The sequence below is a fragment of the Sinohyriopsis cumingii genome, unplaced genomic scaffold, assembly GCF_028554795.1.
Source record: "Sinohyriopsis cumingii isolate HCF-2022 unplaced genomic scaffold, ASM2855479v2 utg002226l, whole genome shotgun sequence".
NCBI classification, from domain to species: domain Eukaryota; kingdom Metazoa; phylum Mollusca; class Bivalvia; order Unionida; family Unionidae; genus Sinohyriopsis; species Sinohyriopsis cumingii.
This window is the reverse complement of record NW_028316162.1, coordinates 503180-525829: the sequence shown is the minus strand read 5'-3', so window position 1 is coordinate 525829 and position 22650 is coordinate 503180. Positions and strand designations below refer to the sequence as shown.

At 32.6% G+C, this 22650-nt stretch overlaps 1 protein-coding gene across 1 annotated transcript in view; it reads right to left on the bottom strand.

The window, feature by feature from the left end:
• Positions 1-2897: 2897 nt before the first annotated feature.
• Positions 2898-22650, bottom strand: part of LOC149770911 (E3 ubiquitin-protein ligase rnf213-alpha-like) — a 512819-nt gene continuing 493066 nt past the window's right edge. The window contains exons 68-74 of the mRNA XM_089948996.1: positions 21927-22095; positions 17640-17853; positions 16432-16506; positions 15311-15502; positions 14332-14421; positions 12781-12980; positions 2898-8990 (exon numbers count right to left, since the gene is read on the bottom strand). Coding sequence (XP_089805122.1) covers positions 8831-8990; positions 12781-12980; positions 14332-14421; positions 15311-15502; positions 16432-16506; positions 17640-17853; positions 21927-22095 — 1100 coding nt within the window. The 3' untranslated portion in view covers positions 2898-8830. The remainder of the gene's footprint in view (positions 8991-12780; positions 12981-14331; positions 14422-15310; positions 15503-16431; positions 16507-17639; positions 17854-21926; positions 22096-22650) is intronic.

Here is a 22650-nt window from a genome sequence, read left to right as displayed (position 1 = left end):
ATTTTCGAGTTTGTCGTAACACTTTCATTAAATTTGGTCTAGATGTTGTAGCCCCGATAATCTAAAGGTATATGCTATATTTAGTACACGTCACCGTTGGACGGTTGAGGTACAACTTCCGTATTATCGATGGTATAGCAACTTCAGTTCTGTCATATTTCAACCAAGTTCGACTAGGGTGTGTGTGTGTGTGTGTGAGAGAGAGAGAGAGAGAGAGAGAGAGAGCGAGAGAGGGAGAGAGAGATTTTCTTTTCAATAAAGGAGTTCAAACTTCTGGCAGAACAATATTTTGTGTTTGTGGTCAGTTTTGCACAACAATTTACATATTGTATACATGACATATCCCAGTAGTCTGGGATTTCATGATAAATGCTTAATTAATAATTCCACAATGTCAATCAACCTTTTTGAGAACAGCATTGTGTCTTTGACTATGACCCTCGTGAGTGCCACAAACTGTTGTCGTACGAGTGATTGCACAGTACTGCATAACACGTGTAATTTGTGGTGGTAAAATTTTACAAGGTTCCACAAAGTATACTATACAAACGTTGTATAGGTCTTTAACTGAATATTGCAGTTTTGGGCCCGAGTTCATCTGGTGCAGAATGCCAAGCTTGTGAGCGCATTCTATGTCATATGAACAATATTAAATTAATATTCACCGACTACCGTGTACCTTACACGGGAAAGACTCTTTGCATGGCTGCCGTGTACCTCAATCGGAACGACTATTTGCCATGTACCTTATCTGCCAAATTTACTCAGTTTTGCAACTGACTGCCTTTCATTTCATACTTGCAAGACATTGCTATTTAAACTTTACGATGCTACACTCCTTCACCTCCGTCAAAAATTGACATTTTAAAAGAAATATTTAGTGGATCTTGTGGGTGAAAAACTCCAGTACAGGAATCATATAATAGCTATCAATGTCATGACCATGTTTAATTTGTCCGGGAGATCTGTTAAATTCTTGACCTTTTGACAGATATTCTAGCGAAATTCACCCAAAAGTATAAAGTGAGCCATCATGTGTGTCTATGCTAGTTTCAGAATGTAGATACATGTATACATGTAGCTAGTAAAGTCCAGACTCGAGAGCAAAGTTCTCAAGATAATACACAACTCGTGCAATCACTGATTAGGAATTTAACCGGCATACATTATGAACCTTTTGACATAATTCTCGCTATTTAAGTCGTTATGAGAGTGTCTCTAAAGCCTTCACGCGACAAGACGTAATTGTTTTACAATCTGAAAAGAGGGTAATGAGGCTACTGTTAGAGACGAGATATGGCCCATTATACACTGGAGTGAAGAAGCTATAGTTGTGGCATGGCAAAGCGTATCAAGGGAGGTAACCACTATGACCAATCATTTCCTCAGGATTAGAATTTGAGTTATATCCCTCAACATTATTGCATGGTTGTATAGGAATTGGACCACTAATTAATTTACCACAGAACTTAATATTAACTTATTAAAAATTTGGTATTGCACAGGAATACAAACCATACATGCTTCCATTCATTAGAGTTGAATGTTTTTTGTTAGGCTTGAACAACAACTTTGCACCAAGAGTTCATATATGCTATCTTATGAGTAGGAAATTAAATACAGGATATCAAAATCAAAGTAAATATTAAATATTATCTACTATAAAACACAGATTGAAATTTATGAAATTAATAAATGCAAACAAAAAATAAATTCATTTACTAGCAAATGGGTGCATCTCAAAACATTTAGAGCTCTATTTTTTATTTTCCCATCAGTCGTGTTCTGGCTAACATAATTATTTGTCCAATGCAAATTGCAAAAAGAGCTACATTTAGAAAGTGACTTATTATTAGAAATACAAACTATTCTTAGTAACAGACAGTGGACAGCCTGTCACTGATTTTGAGGGATAAAATCCCTCCACAAGCAAATGAAATCATTTGTTGGGTTGATTAATCAAGCATCTTCCACAGTTTGCTTCTTTATTTGTTATATCCATTGCTGAACTTTGTGGGTAAGAGTAGTGTTAGATTAATTCATCATTCATTTGCATTGTAATAACATTTCATTCTAGTAACTGTGTCGAGTGTCTTCAATGGATCCCAATCCTACTCTTTCATCCTGTTGATGCTGTCAATATTCTATGCAAATATTTGTGAAATATATTTCTTGTTGTAGCTTGATAATAATCTCAAACCAAAGAAACACGGATTGTTGATGTTCATACAAGAAAATCTGTTTTGGTCTAATAAAACCATTTATATAAAAATAAGCTCATACAACAAACTGGTTTGAAACCCATTTACATATATGAACAATCGGATCACACTGTTGACTTAAGGATGTCAGTCATAATGAAAGTCAGCCAAGATCTATTTAGCCTTTATACCAAGTTTGATCAAAGTCTGCTCAGATATCCAACCTCCAGATTGGTACTAAGCTCATTCGGTCAGACACAAAATCATCTTGCTGATTTGAAATACTAATCAAGATGTTGATGATTTATTAAGTACAATTTTTCCTCTTGATTAGTCTCAATGTCAGCTGACCAAAGTTATATCTTTCGTACAATTTGTATTGACTGATAAGCACTTACTTCTTTTCAAACATTTGTTAGTATAAGCTCAAACACCAAGTTTAAGCAAATTTAGTTCAGAAAAAAATGACTAACTAGCTCATTTGTCTAAATTCTGAATAATCACTCATTGTTCCAATTTTACTTGTCAATTAACTTATCTTAACGCTGCTGTCCTTATTCCAAATTTATGCTAAAGCCTGTATAATTTTTTACAAGCAACTCTTGATGGACCCATGTGTTGTTCCAAACTCTTCATGATGGAGAACAGACAACATACATAATACTGATAAGTGCTCAAAGAAGAAGAAAGTCTATATTATTTACAATAGTTTATTAAGCAAGATCAACATATTAATTTTACAAGCGTGTGCAGCAGATTACCAAATAAATTAAATAACATCTAAAAAATCCAAACTTAAGGATAGAGAAATTCAAAATTTCTACTTAGTTAATGGGCATTAACAAACCCATCTTGCACTGAAAATTACACATTATAACAGGTGATGCACATAATGTGGCATCTTGCCTATATTTAATGTTATAATGTAGTTCCCCACTGTATCCAGCTTTAACAATCTTATGTTGATTCCTGAGGCCATAAAAAGTTTCCTATGTGTATATCATTCTATAATTAAGTAGGCAAAGAAATTCTACTGGTACCAAGCAAACACATTCTTCAGGATTAAACTTTCTGTACTATGAATCTCAGCAGGATGTGAAGTTACACCGTTTACATAATACCATCTAGTGTTCTTAACGGGCCCATTCTGCAACGTAGGTAACATATCCATCACACACTAATTCAGGGGTGTTCAACATGGTTCAGTGAGTGAAGAGCAAGGAACTTGGAAGCTCAGTCACCAAAAAACACAAGTAAGCATTGAAAACTGAAATAAACAAATCTTTACAAACAAAAGAGTATATTATATAATAAATTAAGAAAAAGGATCAAAGTGACAAACGTAAACATCAATACTGGGTACATTAAGTCATATGTACATAAAACATGTGATTATCTGAGAAATTTAGTGACATACTGTTTAACAAGTAGTAGTAAACTTGATGAAATGACTGTATTGTATGGCCAAGTTATAATAACAGTAATGGCACTGGCAATTAAAAGTTTACTACATATATACATACACAAACACACACACCAAAAAGTTTATTTTACTCTTTTTTTCTTGCTGACAATCTCACTGGATAGTCCATTAAACATTCTATGACATAATATTTGACTTGTAAGATAGAAAAATGTGGGGTGGGGCAAAAGCAATTGACCGTTTCACTTTTAGCAAATGACTGGAATGGTTCACTCACCATCCAAAATGGAAAAAAACTTTACAAAAATGGATCAATTGGTAAGCTTACAAATTTTATGTATGAATATATATCAAGGAAAAATAATATTAACATACAGCTATCTACATGTGTTGTTCATGCATGTATCAAAATCTTCTGAGTTCAAGAGACCATTCAAGTTTATATCGTTTGGAATTCTAATGATATTATTTGGAATTTACATATTTCTCACATCTGCAAAAAATACATTTACAAAGATATTGGAATTCATCACTGAAATCATTACATAATAAACATATTTCATTAACTCTCTCAGTGTTTAATTAATGATAGTGTTCAATATTTAATATGCGAATTTTATATCTACATGTACATATGTACATGACTAGGTGACTGTCCTATATAAAAATACTTATCTTTTTCTGAACATGCTAGAAGTAACTATCAGAACACTATCTAGTGCTGATTCAGGAGAGATAACTAACAAAAATCACTGATTGCAGAATGGGTACATTAACATATAGCTTATATTTTATTTATAGTATACCACACCAACAGAATATACTGACCTACATGTACATAGGTTATCATGAATTGATTGTAAATCTCCTGTATCGATGTTTGTAGCAGGCATGTAAAATGTTTATACACCACGGTGGATCCAGAATGGTGATTAGGAGGGGGAGGAAGGGTGTATTGGCTAAACCCCTGTTTTTAATAAAATAGTATACTTTTCAATGATAACTAAGAAAGTTGGTCTTTTTAAGCAAAACTGCCCATATTTTCTCAAAACTGAATTTCCAAAGACAAAGATCTGGGATTCACTCTTGACACAACAAGACATCACTAACTTAGGAAATCTGTTAAAATAGAACTAGTTATTAATTTGATGCATACAAACTTTTAAAGCAATAAAATCTGCAAGATGTATTTTCAATGCAAGTACAACAGAATCCACTATATATTTTGACATCTAATCAATATTTGAAGAAATAATTGGACAAAAAAAATTAAGGTGACAGAATACAGATTGAATATTCTGTTGTGCAGAATAAATAACACCATGACAAATAACAACAAAACAAAGCTATAATATATATCATTTCTCAAGTTGTTGCACTAATGGATGTGCAGATGAAGTCTCACCCCGTCATATTCCCATTGTTATACTAATGAAATGAGGACATAGTATCATCTATCAGTTCCAATATCTTATTTTCTTTTGTATGGATGCCAAATATCTCAAATGAAGTGACATTGGCTTGGTTGGTTTGGTTTTAATGGCACTTTAAACACATTACTGGCTATATCATGCCAGGGAAATGGGAGCTAAGTGCCTTTCCCATGGACAAAGCAAGGCTGGCAACCGGGGTTGTGACATATTCAAAATATATATTTAAAATTATGAGTTGAATTGTTCCATGTAAAAGATAGTTAAGCCAATTTAAATTAAAAATTATCACACTTAAAGTACTTTGTTTTCATCTCCATTGATAGATAAATGAAACCATTATTCCTATAAAACTCTAACTATGCATACTACAAAAATCATAATTTTACAACTAAATCTTCCATCAATTATTGATTGAGGAATTTAAAAAAAAAACAAAACAAATAAAATGCAATCAAAAAAATGTTAACTACTATGTAGGTGTTATAAGTAAACATACAATAGTGTGGGCTAAACTGAAATTGCAGGAATCACATGAATGAAAACTATGATCTATTATTTGCATGGATGCATATAATTGTTATATTACTTACTTCAATGTAATCTTTATAAATATTCAACAGAATCTAGCATGTCAACTACTTCAATGTGATCATTACAATTATTCAACTGCCAAGCATGTAAATTTTTTTCAATGTGAGCATTATAATCATTCAACAGTCAAGCATGTCAACTATCTCAAAGTGATCATTGTAATTATTCAACCAAGTTCAGCATATCCACTACTTCACTGTGATCATTATAATTATTTAAGAGTCAAGCATGTCAAATACTTATCATAATTATTCAACTGAGTCAAGCATATCAACTACTTCAATGTCATCATTATAATTATTCAACTGAGTCAAGCATATCAACTACTACATGTCATCATTATAATTATTAAACTGAGTCAAGCATATCAACTACTTCAATGTCATCATTATAATTATTCAACTGAGTCAAGCATATCAACTACTTCAATGTCATCATTATAATTATTCAACTGAGTCAAGCATATCAACTACTTCAATGTCATCATTATAATTATTCAACTGAGTCAAGCATATCAACTACTACAATGTCATCATTATAATTATTCAACTGAGTCAAGCATATCAACTACTACAATGTCATCATTATAATTATTCAACTGAGTCAAGCATATCAACTACTACATGTCATCATTATAATTATTCAACTGAGTCAAGCATATCAACTACTTCAATGTCATCATTATAATTATACTAATAAAGTTACCATTACCTTTAATTTCTCAAAATATAATCAGAATGCAAACATTTTACTCATACATGTATTAACAAACAAGGGGAAGGGATTACAAGTGTAATAAAAAGCATGAATATACATGTATAAAACTGTTTGTGTTCAATTTCAATCAATACTGTGCTAAACATACAGTCAATCCTGCCTGAGGCCAGACTTTTATTACACTTTGATCATCAATAAATGAATAGTTTAAAATGTCTACTTATTCAATTATCTCTGTCCCATCTCTTGAAACTTTAATTGTAATATATATAGTACAGTAAATGTGCCTTGAAAGACAAGATTCTCAATGTATGGATTTAGCATTATGACTTGTCTTGCGAGACCATGATTTTCTGGCAGAAGGGGTGTTTTTTCAAGACAGGCTCTGTTGTATATTTTCAGACCTAAATATTCCTGAATGAAATGTCTCTCAGAAATAAATGTCTTTTGCACTGAAACATAGGTGTAATGAATTACAGAAACTTAATTGAAATAATTATCAATTATGCAAGATGTACATAAAAAGGAAACAATCATGTACATAAAACATGGTGTAAATCAACAGATCATCACAAGATTATCAAAAATGCACCAAATTCCTGATGAAAAAGAAACTCAACACAATATTTTAACTAAAGTTGTATAATCACTCTAATTATAAATTTTCTGTTACTTTCAAAAATTATTAAGAAATGATACGTAAACTATGTATATTAAGAACTGATTGGTGAATTATTTTGAATGCATATCAAACTAATAGAAGATAAGGAAATTAAATTTGCAAGATCTGTTTAATGAGATTTAAATTACAGGATTTTAGAGGGAAAAATGTAGTTTATATAAAGTAAGAGAAGATCACAATTTTTACTTTACTTTTCCTAAATATAGTCTAGGCTTAAAATGTAAATGACATCTACCAGTATATGTTAATCGTAAAGTACATATAAAATTAAATGGAAATCAAGCATAATATAAACAAAATGTAGTTTTGGTTTGTATTTAACTGTTGTTTGTTAACAACATACAATCTAATTCAATATATAATATAAACAAAATTACTGTGTCAAATATCATATATCTATATCTTTTTTAAACAATCATTAACATCACCTTGGAAATTAGAGAAGAAAGTAAGGAAGTAAAAAAATGATGTCAAAATTTGAATATTCACGTTTTATTTCAATATTTTATTATTCAGATAGTACATGTGCTCCAAAATGAAACAGAAACTCAGCAAGTATCTATACCTGTCAACGTACTGCAAGTTAAAGTTAAATAAAACAGCTGCATTTGTATCTTTGAAATGTACATTACATTAATACCAAAACATATTGCCATGCATCTATATGTCCTTTCCCATCTTAAAACTGTTGTATAGTTTTACAGTACACATATCTAACTCAAAGATTAAAAGAACATACATTAGAAAAGAGAAAAAGTTCAAATGTTTAACATAAATTAATTTTGTCAAAATATCAATTAAGACTTACAACAACAAAAATACATGTATTTTTACATCAAAAGACAAGATCAATTATACAAAACAAAAATTAAAATTGACAAAAATTATATGTATGTATACATAAAAAAACATGTTCATACACATAATATTCAACCCATTTTTGCCCAAACAGACCGTCTAAAAAATTAATAAAAAATATTTCCATTAGGTCTTTGTATTGTTAAGTACCATGATGTTTAATAAAATATTGAAATATTCAAACTGTATGCTGTTATGTATTAGAAAAGTCAGAGTTCAAAAACTGTGATGGGTTGGAGTTATATTTACACACTTTACAAATGATCTATTAATCAATCTTTTTGGAAATATACTTCTGATTGTTTTATTAAAAATGTTATTTTTTTAATTATGTTGCAAAATGTGAATAAATTCATTTTGTAGTTTACTCCCACAACAACACTAAACAAATCGATGTACATGTATAGATCACTACTGCTCTGCATTTAAAGCTATGCAAATTAGATAGGAATGCATGGTCATTGTTTTTATCAGCAGGTAAGTGAAGAGTGATATCATTTATTTATACATATATACATATCACAAATTATAAATTAATCAAAATCTCTAGTTGCATAATCAGGAATGCATGCCATGATCATCATGATTTTGGTCAGTACTTAACTGATGTCATTATTCTTTATATAAATCCTACAGTATATACATGCCTCCTGTATATCTGAGACTGCTATTAGGAAATTATTATTTTCAATATGCTTTAAAGCAGTATGAGAAAATAGCACTGATGTTGATCTTCACAATCTTCAACAGGCAGGTTAATGTGGACAATAAATAAAAGAATGCAGATTCATAGTCACTATGGTCAATTTTGTGAGTGCTTTAATCAGAAAATCACATGCTGGCATCTATTTTTTTGAAATAACAGATACATAGAAACTGAAGTCAAAATTGTCAGTGTTTCATCTGAAAATTACATGGATGCATGTCAGTATCTTTGTCTCTTTTTCTCCTGTAGACACTGGTAAGTTAGTGTCCAGGTGGCCACACAGAATTTGGTCAAAACATCATCAGGAAAAGTGTCAAGCCCAACAACATGGAACTCTAACTCTTTCTCCGTCATCAGGGCATGCATATAGTCTTTGAACCTGAAAGGAATATAATGTGTCAAATGTTATTAATATTACTATTGTTGATGTTATCATCAATCTTTTAAACTGAAACTGATGCACTTGCTTTAACAAAGATGCCATTAATATTATTATTATTTGTCCATGACCTGCATGTAAACACCTACTTATTTGTTTAAACATTGAGAGTTTTTATTCTGCTAAAAAGACATCTTATATAAGACTTCATGAACTATCCAAAGGGTCAACCGAAGATGCTTATAAGTATAATGAAAGTCACCTGAAATATAGGTCTAAGTGACCTACTCTGACAGAATAGTGCTGAGCTCACTTAAGTGCATGCATGCAATTATTAGCACTACACTGTTACAAATAGCAGATCTGAAACTAAGATGAAGTAAAACCGGCATTAAATATCAACCTACATTTGGTGAAAAGGTTATATACATATGAACCAAGCACACTGACATAAGCAGTTTAAATTACTGTAACCATCAGTTCCCAAGAACATGACCAAAATGCAAAACTTCAACAAAGTCAAAAAAGCCTGATTTCAAGGTCAAACTGGATCATTTTGGGTGATCAGATATTCTACCTAACAAAATGGATCCACAATCTATAAGTTCATGACTTACTAATCTGAGGATAACAAAACCAAAGTTATGAAGGGTGCAATGCAATCAGTTTTGAAACTGAGCTAATTTTGTTAAATTGGTGTTGTACACATTCATATACTAAGTATGGGGCATAAACATTATAATGCATGAACATTAACTCTTTACCTTCTGCTAACACATATATGCGACCATAAAAATAGTCCTGTAACCCGAGTGACGCATATACAAGCTGCTAATAATACTCTTTCTGTACCGGCTGGCTCATACATGCGTTTCCGACCAAGGGTTGGGAAACCTCAGATAGGCATATACACGTCTCATACTAAAGCTTTGTATTGGATGAAATTACAAACATCCGTTCTCTTTTATAATATTTAGCCAATGAAAATAGTCCTTACATAAAATGATGAATGTATTCTATTAGTAGTTTTACAGCATATAAGCGGGAAATTCTATTGAAAACGAGGTCATTGGTGACAGTAAAACAAAATGTCAACATTCATGTATTCCGACGATGATTCTGAAAAAAATTTTGAAGGATCTGAAAGTGATGATATTGATTTTAACCAGATTCAAGATGAAGGATTGGACATTAGTATAAGTCCTGTTTCGACACCTGACATTTCAGATTTATATGAATCCAAGGATGAAACGCGAGACAATCAAATCTGGTTGGAACATGTGAGACCGGTAAATGTGGACGACTTTACAGCAGTTTTATGGACAGCATTTATTTTATAAGAAAATGCAAGGGAGATAGATTTCTTTTTACATGCTTCAGGCAGTATCATAAAAATTACCAAATCTGCAATAAAATAGTGGACACATTGGTGTGCAAAATAGTGATGAGAAAAGTAATCTAATATACATTTTAAACATAGATATATTGAGATATATTTTTTTATTATAAATATGTGAATATAAACATTGATTCCTGTGGATTATCTGTACTTGTTGGTGGAAATGAGTGGCACAAAACATTTATAAGTGTTTAAAATTTTATTTTTCATTAAATTACATAGTTTGCATGGGACAAAATTGATAAAGAAAATGTAAATAACTCGAGAAGCTCTCACTCAGGCAGCTATTATGATGCTCTGAGGTTCAGCCTACAAACAACTGCCAGAAGGCAGGCTGCTTATCAAGCTTAATAGCCAGGGCAGCAAGTACTTGCAGAAGGTAAAGAGTTAACATGACTCTTTGGGGCACCGCACATTAAAAAGTAACCATATTACTTAATTGTAAGCATACATGTGATTCTAATGGTGGTAGGACAGAAATAGTTTTGAAAACCATCTACAGCACATACCATTTTAAAGTTGAAATATACTATTTTTGAAAACTGAAAGATTTAAAAAAAAATTGACAAAAGAAAGAGAAATGGTATTTCCATGCTCTATCCACATATTACAGAAACCAGTTGAAGCCAGTCTACTAGGAACTGGAACTGTTGCAGCAGTGCAATGAAGCATGGCTGAAAAATCAAATTAAAAGGGCCAACAAGTATAAAACAAGATGTTAGTTGCTTATCTTATTGTTGGAATCAGGAGAGTTTCAGGCCTGAGGTGGAATGCTTTTTTAGGAGTTATAAGTAATAAAAGAATCAAATGTGGATAATTATAACTTTTGAGACTCTGAATACAAATCAACCAGTCTTTGGCAGAGCTAAGAAGAAAATGGAGAGACAAACTAAAATATGATTTTGGCAGAAAGTCTCAAGTATTCTGATTATATGTTTTGTTTAATTATTAAACACTTATTACATTTACTGATTATTTGTTTTGTTACATTGTTCAAGATGTTTTAAAAGGAATATCTCTTGGAAACTCTTGTACTGTCTTGTTAATTTGGTGCAAAAATACTGAAACACGTGCTTTTCCCCATCCACAGGAAAACTGATGCTTGAAATTTATTGCAGGTCGAATGTGCTTGTTTTGTCATTGCCACTTTCTATAAATGTGAAACTTGATAACCACAGTGCATGTCATCTTTGGTCATCAGTCAGTGATCTTGTGAGTGAAACAAAAATGCTTGAGGATTTTAAAAATAAACATTTGCAGTGAACTATGAGATATACAGCTCTTCTTTTTTCATTTAAATGTCAACATCCTGAATCATTTAATTATTGTTGTAATATTGCCATCAGAATCCAATTCATGTTCAAAATTTGATGTTTTATCATAGCATGAATACGATATATACATAACAATGCATCTGTTTTGTTTTTAATCCCCTTAAAACATGTAAAACAGATCTCAATAATAAATATACAGGTTTTCAAGCTGATCTACCTAATAAAACTTGGAAATCTAATGGTGTGATGCTCTGGTTACATTACATATATGTATAAGCATACTAAATTACTAACATCAAGTTAATCTTCAAGCTCAATTTACTATCACTGAAAAATGACAGAAATGAGAAGATGACAAGAAAGAGCACTACTGGAAGAACGATCTAGTGAGGTGAGGGTGAAAGTACCAGAAATTCTGGCAAAACGAATAAAAATGCCTGAAATTTGACCCCAAATGGACCTGATGTTGAGCACTTTTTCAACTGAGTATACAGATCATTGAAATTTAGGAAGAATCTGTAAATTTGTTATGCTGTGGACCAGTTGAAAAAAATCTTAGGTACATCCATATCATGAAGATTACTATTTGAAAGGGTTGTCCTACCATAACTTGGAAATTTCTTTCAAAAATTTGGACATAAAGTCTTTTGGAGGCATCACTTAGACCCTGGATGAATAAGTCAATGGACAATTAATCTTTCAAGACAAAAAAAGACTAGATCTGTGCCCCAGATATGCTTCAACTGCAGAGAAAAAGTGTAAATTTTGAAAGTTCAAAATGATTTAAATGACACAAAAGTTAAATCAGATAAAGTAAATATGCCTAACAAATTTAATATCAAGTGTTTTTTTTTCTAATTGTCATTCCATGGTTTATATCCAGAAAAGTCCAGATAAAATGTGTTTTAAAAGTTGAAAACATTCTACGATCAATCAAATAAAAATCTAATTAGATTATCTATATATGTATACAAATATGTCAACTGGATTTTACTTATGTCAATCAGTTTTGCCCAGTCATACTAACAAACTACTCTGGATGGATGGATGCATGTACGGCAAGGACAAAATCAAGATGCCATTGTTGCAATCAGTTAGAGACATGAAAATATCTCACTTTTTCTCCTTTGCATCAACATAATCCTCATCATCTGGGTTCTGAGGAAGAGAGATGACCAGGACAATACACTCAAACATTAACTCAAGAAGAAGTCCCAGTCTCTCCAAAGACAGTGGCTGAAGGAAAGTCATCACTTGTCCTGTAAGTTCAGCGCTCAGTTCTTGGTGAAATTGCTCTGGTAATCCATCAAATATCATCTGAAAGAGACAATTCATAACTACATGTACAATGTATTAAAAAAACTGAGAACAGCAACCTATTACAATGCTTAGCTTGATTATTCACTGCCCAATCCTGTCCCCAGGGTCTGACAGCCCATCTTATATCCCTTGTTGCAAAGGATGGATTATTTCTACATGATTTTCATTCCAAAACAGCATGATTAACATCACAAATTTAATTTTTACATGGTTCAATTTAGTATAATAACTGACATTTCAGATTAAAACTGTATTTTGGTTCTAAATAGTCAGGTTTCAATTACCCATTTAAAGGTTTAGTGAAACAGAAAGGATTTGTTTTTGAAAGTGAAACTTGTCTTCCCATCCCCACATCACTGCACAGTATTTGACAGAATGAATAAATAAATCCAGCCTGGTCAATAAAATGACATTTGATATAGAAGATAGAGTATATTTGCGTGTTTTTCTTGACTTTCATCAATATTTGCAAACTTCAAGGATTTTTCAAGGTTGGGAAAAAAATTATCATTTCTCCTGGCTTTTTTCCAACTTCCTGGTAGCGTGGGAACCCTGTGTTATGTACAGAACTGTCATATATTAAGAATAAACAAGAATACAATGAACAGACATTATGGGATTGGGAATAAATAAAATACCAGTCAGATACTGGTAGTGTTAATTTTACTACACGCCTATTTATATAAATTATATAAGAACTGAGATTAACATAATCCCATGCTCAAGAAAATTAATAATTGCTGTGTAAGATCATTATTTATGTTCTAGAAGCTATAGGTTTATGAAAGTTAAGTTAATATTTTTCTTTGCTGATATTTTGAACAGTGTCAGGAAAGAGACCACAAAAACCCATCAGACGCCCCGATGTGACCATGTTATGGGTGCAACATGTGCCAGGTAGCTGACAGAATTACAATATGAATTAAGCAATATATCTTTGGGATATGACGTACCAACTTTGCCATTAATGAGACAATATAGGTAAAAATGCCAGTGTTCATATTTAACTAAATGTTATGATTTTTCTGTCAAGAGTGCTAGAAAATAAATACAACCAATAATTTTGTCTCGTAGAAGTAAATATACGACACTGAACTCCATTTATGACATTCCACGTTATGAGAATATGATTGGAACAGTTCTCTTAAAATTCCTTTGGGCAGTCATCATCGTCTATAGAGAACAATTACATAATTAAAATTATACTTGCTTTATGTTCATGTGATATGCCATTATCTTGTGAAAGAAAGTCAGGCCAGAAAGAAAGAAAAAGGAAAGAAAGAAAGAAAGAAAATAAAGAAAAGAAAGAAAGAAAGGGGTGTTAAATATCTGTTTGATAAAATTTTACCTGATTATGGAGAGCAAGCTGTTTAGTCTTTTCCAAGGATAAAAGTAACCAGAGTGACTGCGCATGTTGATACTGACATATCTGTTTGGCCTGTGGAAAAACAATAAAATTCAACATATCACAGAAATACAACTTAATGTAATGCTGCTAGATATTGTAATTACTCCATTTTCTCTCCAGCAATTTTAGTACAATGCATATCACTGCTGCTATCATCTCTGAAGCAAATGCTTACAAAGATATACTGAAATGTTGATACTGACATATTCGTTTGGCCTGTGGAAGAAAAATAAAATCAAATATATTACAGAGATCATAATAAAAAGGTGCAAAAATTAGAATTATGCCAATAGTGTTTTATCCAGTAATGTTAGCACATACAAAAGTCCTGCAAATAGGAACTGAGAACACTCACCTAGCTTGTGTCTGCCTCAATGAGGATAGCTGTAGGAATTAGGAAGTCAAGGTAAAAGGGAAGTTTAAGTCTTATGTGAAATTTAAATAATGAGAGATTTACAGTCACATGTACATACAATGATTGCATTAAAATTATTCTAGTTCACTATATTCTATGTAATACTGAGGAAATTTTCAACATTTATCGCAGGGCTAAAACCACATGACCTAAAATAAAGATCTTATATGAACTTCCTAGCTAAATTTGACTAAAATGACCTACTTGTTCTGAAGAGCTTCTAGATTTCTCACATGTATTCAAATTTGGTTGAATGTTTATTTGTTGTGGGGATTTCTTAGAATTTTCCAAAAACGTTTGGATTGTCAGCAAGCTCTTTCTAACACCTGGTTAAATTGATATGGAAGTTATTCATTTCATGATGTCAAAAGCAGCAATTACTGATGAAAGGACAATTCATTTTTACTGATCCATCCCACATCAATAAATGCATATTTATGTTGAAAATATGCTTATCATTAGTACCTTGACCTAAATGATAGAGTGAAAGTTAAAGAAATTCACCTTGGGGCTATACAGGGACTGTTCCATTTTGAGCGTCTCCACCATGAACTTGTCAAGGTTGTTGTCTGGGCTGCCACCAATTGATTTCAGGAAGCTGATGGCAATGTCAAGGTTATCCAGGGCCTGACACAGGTCAGGTAAACTGCGGCACTCCTCGCTTATTTTGTGTTTGATTCCACTACTTAGGGATTCCTGAGGGGTAAAATATTGAAATAATATTTTACTTTTAGGAAATGACTTATTACCACTTGTCTCTCTGTATATGGATGGATTCCAAGGTACACAGTCTTCACAATGTACAAAAGAAGAAAAAAGACTGTAAATCTTCTAGAATGAAATGTCTTGAGGAACACTAGATTATGGAAAACATTGCATGCAAAATAGTGATTTATGCATTGCAAAGGGTTCCACTCACTACATATTGCTTATCAGGGCCTTAAACAGACTGTGTTGGGAAACAAAAATTAGGATACGGTAAGCATTCAGCGACATCACTCCCTTAACTGATGATACAAAACATTTTGAAAATTAAACTCATTCTAGATCTCATCAATACACAAGTTTCATTCACAGCTTGCCATGGCAAATACCAGGTTATTTATTGCTTACCCATTGCCTTTCCATACCCTGATCAAGGGGTTCTGCAATGTGTTATATATCTTATGTACCACATGTTATGACTCTATTTTAAGTTAGGGTTGGATTGTGGTATTTTATGGTAAATCAGCACTTTTTTGGTTATATTATGCAGAAGCAAGAAGATTAAAGTGCCCTGCTTAAGTTGATCTGATCCAATGGCGAGAACTGAACTTGCATCCTTCTAGTGATAAGTCCAATGTCTTAACCACTTAGATTCCTGTTTACATGTTTTTGCGTCTTTTTATTGTCACTGTAACTGCAATATTTAAATATCTTGAAATTTTGACTCCCCCCTCCACCTAGGGAGAAAAGTCAGCTCAGATATTACAGACAGACAGAGGGAGGGTAGCACAATATTTCCCTGCAAATGTTTGGAGTTAACAATTGTTCATGTTGGGTAATCAAGGTCCATCTTTACCATCTAAATGTAAGAATAAATAATGATTCGGCTATGAATGATTTAAGAAAATGTATCTTCTTACCTGTGGAATTTTCTCTTGCAGTTTTCTGAAAACTGTTGCATTAGTGTATTCAGCTCTATACACCATCAGCTCAATCTAAAAAGCATTAAAAAGTGAATAAGATTAGCCTAAAATAAAAAGATGCATTGGCGGTCCAATCACAGTGCCATCTATGTGAAGGGACAAAACTTGTTCCAGTACCTAGCTGTGTCATATACAAAATTTATCACCTCAACTTTACTGCACTGTCCTTTTATAAAACAAATTTCTAAAACTGTCTTTTCTTTCTTAAATTACATTTGAGCAATATGGTTTTGCCCGTACTGATAAAATTCAATTTGTTTGCTTTTTCTGAAATTCAGGGACTTTTCAAGGTAACCCTCTGAGTTACAGATCTTTTCAAGGCCATACAAACCCTGTACTAGTTTTCAGTAGATCTGTGCATCATCTAGAAATCTAAGGATGTACTATATACATCATGATACACAGTATATGAAATGATAAGTATCTAGAAATCAAAGGATGTACTATATACATCATGATACACAGTATATGAAATGATAAGTATCACAATATTTACTTGAGTGGAAACTTCAGCAAAAAGCACATTGAAATTTTATACTTTTCATGCAATACAATTATTGTATGGATATATTTAATAGTTATTACTACTCCAATTATAATTTTCTTCTGGTAAGAAGAAAGAAGAGTAATATTCAGTTCTTTTCAGCATTATTCTGTCTTAAATACCCTTCAGATTTCATAATTCATTCAGAAATTTTATGTACCACACATGAGCTTATGGTTTTCATAAAGGTACGACGGCATTTTCTTCTTGAAGAACAAAAACTAGTCAAACAATGTCTTTTTTTTCATTCATTACCCTATATGTAAAGAAAAGAAAAATGCATTTATTATTTAATAGGGAATACATAACAATGGGTGCTAATTTTACTGATGGGACTTTATTCCCTCCTGTTTGATTTGGATGTCAAATGAAATAATTTCTTATAATTTGGAACAGGAGTCTTTTGCCATCAGTAGATAAACTGAATAAATGACTATTCATTTTTAATGTGAACAAATGCACCTACCTATTGTATCACCCACCTATGTCCCTATGACCTTTCTAGGTCCAGATTTTTTGAAGAAGAAACTAACTACCACAATGATATTAACATATTTGTATAGGAAAGTACCTTAACTAACTACACCAGAAAAAGATTTACCTCTATGTCTATGAAACACTTTCCAAATAAGAATCTGTCAATTATTTGTCTTTCCAAGTTGGCAAAGTTGTACTCAATGGTTGTTCCCTTGCCCACCTCAAAAGAATAGTTACAGTTGGCCAGAACCAGGGGAAGAATATCCTGCTCTGGGTAGTAGCTGATCAGGTGAGCTGGAGTTATGTCCCTTACTTTCACAATAGGAATCTCGGCAACTCTGAAATGTGGAACAATAGAAAATATTCGACATTAAAGTTAATAAAATAATCTCATTCATACCTAAATATATGTGAAAGCACTTTCCATGCCATTTTTTATTGAAAAATAACATCAAATAAAATTTCATGTACAAACAAAAAATTTCAAGTTTCATAATATCCAGGCTCTGCACACTGCTCAATGTTTAATTTGAAACAGAAAGAAGTAAGTCTTTCTCCATTTACTAATGGCTAATATGACTGATGCTGATGCTAGCTTACTTGGGCCAAGATGACTCAAGATTCTTCCTTGATCACTGTATGTATGTATGTATGTATGTATGCATGTATGTATGTATGTGTATGATTGTATATATGTATGTGTGTATGTATGTCTGTTTGTATATATCAATGTATATATCTTTGTATGTTTGTGTGTGTATGTATGTGTGTGTGTGTGTGTGTGTGTGTGATTCAAACAATACATCATCACAGTACTGGCTATATAATTTAAACTTAAGATAAAATACTGAAGCAAAAAAATGTTAGGAAGATAAATCCTTCCAAGTAAACATAAACTTGGGTTACTATAAGATAAAGGTGAATATATACTGTCCTGGGTGGTGAGCTAGAGTTATTTCCCTCACTTTCATACTTGGGTATCTCTGCCAAAATGTTAAAATTTCTTTAAAAGGTATATAAATAACATATAAATGTAAAAATACAAACTCCTTAAAATAAAGTCTCAATATTTGTTATAGTGGTCATATTGTTTAAAAAGTCAAAAATTTCCTTTTTGTAAAGATTCCTAACATTCAAATCATTCAGCTTCATTTTCACCGTGTGGGTGTCAATACACTTGACAAGAACGTGTTCTACTGTCAGCATTCACTGGCAATGTATGCACACTGCACTGGATCCACCCTTTAGGAGGCATGCATGGGACAGGTACGTGTGTCCTAAAAGTGAGTTACATCATATGAACTCATCTCTGCGATTTGTTCTATATAATGGATGTCATTCTCCAATAATGGAACTGAATTTTGCTGGTGGAGTTTTTATTCTATATATTTTTCCAAGAATAAAGATAATGCAATTTATACAATATCTAAAGTTAGTACATCTCTCCCTTGATAACTTGTGAGCAACAAAACTCATGACCACTGACCACTGACTGTATCATAAAGGATACAAGATAGCAAGGGAAACAATTTTTGGTTGCCTCTGACAACTGGGGACTGGGGTGGGCAGTGCAAGCAAGTTCATTTATTTGTCATATATAAATATTTCAATAATGCATTGTAATATTAATGGATGTAAGAAGCCAAATAATGTTAATGAACTGATGACAAACGTTTAAAAAAAATCAAGTTGTCAAGCACTATTCACAAATTTTTGCATCAGTAAAGTCACCTCCCTCTTAGTATCGAACCACAAGTAATCATCAGAAGCAAACACAAATGAACCAAAGCTTCATAGTTAGAATTACTCATAAAACAATGGAGCCAAATGCAGCATAGGGCTGCTGCACTGTTGTGGAATATGATATCTGGATAGAAAACAACAGACAAAAAAGTATCAGAAAATGCTTAAAAAAGTATTAAAATATTTGAATTTCATAACAATGATTCAAAACACGTGTACTAACTACTATTTTCAACAATAACACAAGTGATATATCAAGTTTTCATTTACTAATTTTAATTCTGATTGCTAGAGTTAATCAAATAGCAACCTAGTTTTTGTTTTTCCTATATAAAAGAGAGACCCATACTAGACACTGTATTATAAGCAGGTTTGTGAGTTTTACAGGCAAAGATGCCAAAATGAAGGAGGTGTGTATATGGAATATTTATTTCAGAAATGTGCGATTCTATAGCATCTATGGTTGCTTTATTTGCCCCTTCATTACCCACATAACAATGTGGCTTGGCAGTCAACAATGCAGAATTCTTCTTCCACATTTTATGAGCAAATCATAATTCTGTAAGGTGTAGAATATTAAATCCTTCTCAAACTTAAGATTTTGAAAACTTTCATTGTAGTTCAACCTTTGAGTATGGCAGTAATTTCTGCAGTAAAACTAAAGGCCTGGTAAATGCCTCAGGATGGTGCCATGGAGTGTTGCACTGGCAGCTGCAACCATGTCTCCACCTTTCAAACTATCTGTATACTTGAATGTATGGCCAGGAGGATTTAATTCACTGCTTGGGCAGTGGGTGGTTAACTGGTCTACAGCTCTCACCGTTAAACATTTTTTACATCTCACCTCTGTCCACATGGGCTGGAGTCTTGGAGAATGTGAGAAAGCTTGCCAGTAACTTCCTGTGGACCACTGGTTCTTCCCAGGCTCTTCTTCCACCAAATATACTACCCATCATGTATGGCCTGTCATGGTGTTAAACCCCAAATATCACAGATCACAAATCACTGAATTTGCTCATGAAAAATGAGAAGTCTAGTCGAGGAGTTTCTGAATTATCAAATAATATTTAGAGTAATTTTATAACTAAAGTAGTAATTAGGAAAGATAGGATTTTACAGTGTTGGCATCACTGCTGTCTACTCCATCTTGATGGGGACAAATCCATAGCCAAAAGGTGGAATCCCTATTGGTCAAATATATCTTAATTTTAGGTTCATTCTGTCCCTTAATTTGAGATGAAAGAAAACATAAAGAACTATTAAAAAGTACTGCCAAACCTGCCTATAAAGCTATAAAGCAATCACCTGCCTTAAACATCCAGGACTTCAGAAATTTCATAAACTAAAATATTAAAGAAACAAACTTTTATTAAGCAACCACCTGTTCCCTGAGGTCAGTTATTTCTTTTCCAGTGGGTCAGTAACATTATATATTTTTACATTCTCATTTGACCATTGTAAAAACTGTATAGCTGAATAGCAAAAACTTGAATCAAATTTTGCCATCCCAAATAAAATGGATAACTATGGTATATAATTTCAGAGACCAGGCACACACAGAAGCACCAGTTACATTAGGTGCTGATCTTGTATCCCAATAGGTAAGCAAAAAGTATTTATCACTGAAATGTACATTCAAGAATAGGCAAAGGATATGGATACCAGTCAAATACCAAGGCTTCCATGAATTATTTAGCATATGATAGTGCAAGGATTGTACCATGAACCCTAGATATGCAATGCAAGTATTGCAACAATTTGCCAGCCAATAATCCTTTGTTCCTATCATATCAAGCATGTGAACAAACCCTAATGACATGATGCATAATGAGATGGGATAGGGGTTAGAGTGTACCAGGGTGATTCAGTTCGATAGCATAATGATGACACAAAGTACAGCTTGTTCAAAGTTGAATTAAAATTTCAAATGTTTGATTCTGTCATTCAAATATTGATATATTTGATTCTATCTAATATTGATAAACAAATGTTAAGAGAAATTTTTATACTAAATTTTATGTTGTTAATGCTCAATAAACTTGAAGTTCTTAATCTTTTATTAAAAGAGCCATGGCAGATTAGTGCGTAGATTGTCGGGCTTGTAATCCATGGGTAGAGGGATTAATACCCACCCAGGCAAGGCCAGGTCAGTGTGTCCTTGGGAAAGGTATTTAGCTCCAATTTCCTTAGCATGATATACCAACAATGTTAAAAGTGCTGATAAAACCAACAACAAAGAATCTTTTACTTTATAGTCCAAATGGCATAATTTTCTTAGCATTTTTGATCTTACAACAATATCTACAAGTCATTCTAGTACATTTCTTTTCAATTGTGCAAAAAATAAAAGAAAATAATACTGCTCAAAGTCTGACTTTCTTGAAGCAAAACACAGTGATTTAAAACTGTTTTCATTTTGAGTTTTTATTAAACTACATTGGGCCAATACAATTTTTGTATGAATTCTCAAAAAATTTTCAAGATATTTAATCAGATTTAATTTAACATTTGCCTCCATAAATGCATTCAAGCCATTGTTTTGAATGGACTCTACTGTCAGCCGTATCCCATGTGTACATTGGATAATGTCATTATGTAGTAGAGGTAATTAAAAGCCTAAGTACCTGTATGTGTAGCATGAAGTTCACCATGAATTCTGATATCTTACCTCCTTTTGGCCCTTTGGTAATAATTGTCCAGGAAATCATTCTGTTTGTGGAATAGGAACTCTAGTACTGAGTAGGCACACTGGCCAGCATCACTTGCTGTAGGCAGAAGTTGAGACACAGGTGTGGAGTCATCAATACGTCGTCTACGGTATTCCTTGGGTACAAATACTATAAGGATTGGAAGAGGAATAATTCAGCTGTTTGGCTATCCCACATAATCATGCATGTTTTATTTTATCCTACTCTACTTATGCAAACAAGAAGGCCAGGGCCTGCATGTTGACCCAAAAGTCAAAAGCATTCATGTAAAATGTGTGACCTTGACCCAAACGTCACAAGAGAGATTGAGCATATTGCAGAAAGAAATGTCTCAGCTTTATAATGATCCATCCAATGTATGAATAAAATCCATTAAGTTGTTATAAACAAATGAAAACTGTAATTAACACCCCAATGCAAAATTTATATTATTGTGACCTTGACCTCAAGATCAGTGGGGTGAAAACACATGTTGCTGATTGAATCATCTTAGTCTCTTAATGATTCATCCCAAGTATGAAGAAAATTCATAAAGGAATTAAGGATATGTAAGTAAATAAAACACTTGAACTGTTTTGATGCAAATTTTCTATGATTTATGACCTTAACCCCAAGATAAAAGAGGCAGGCATGCATGTCATCATATGAATTGAGCAAGCCAACCCAAGTATGAAGAAAATCCAC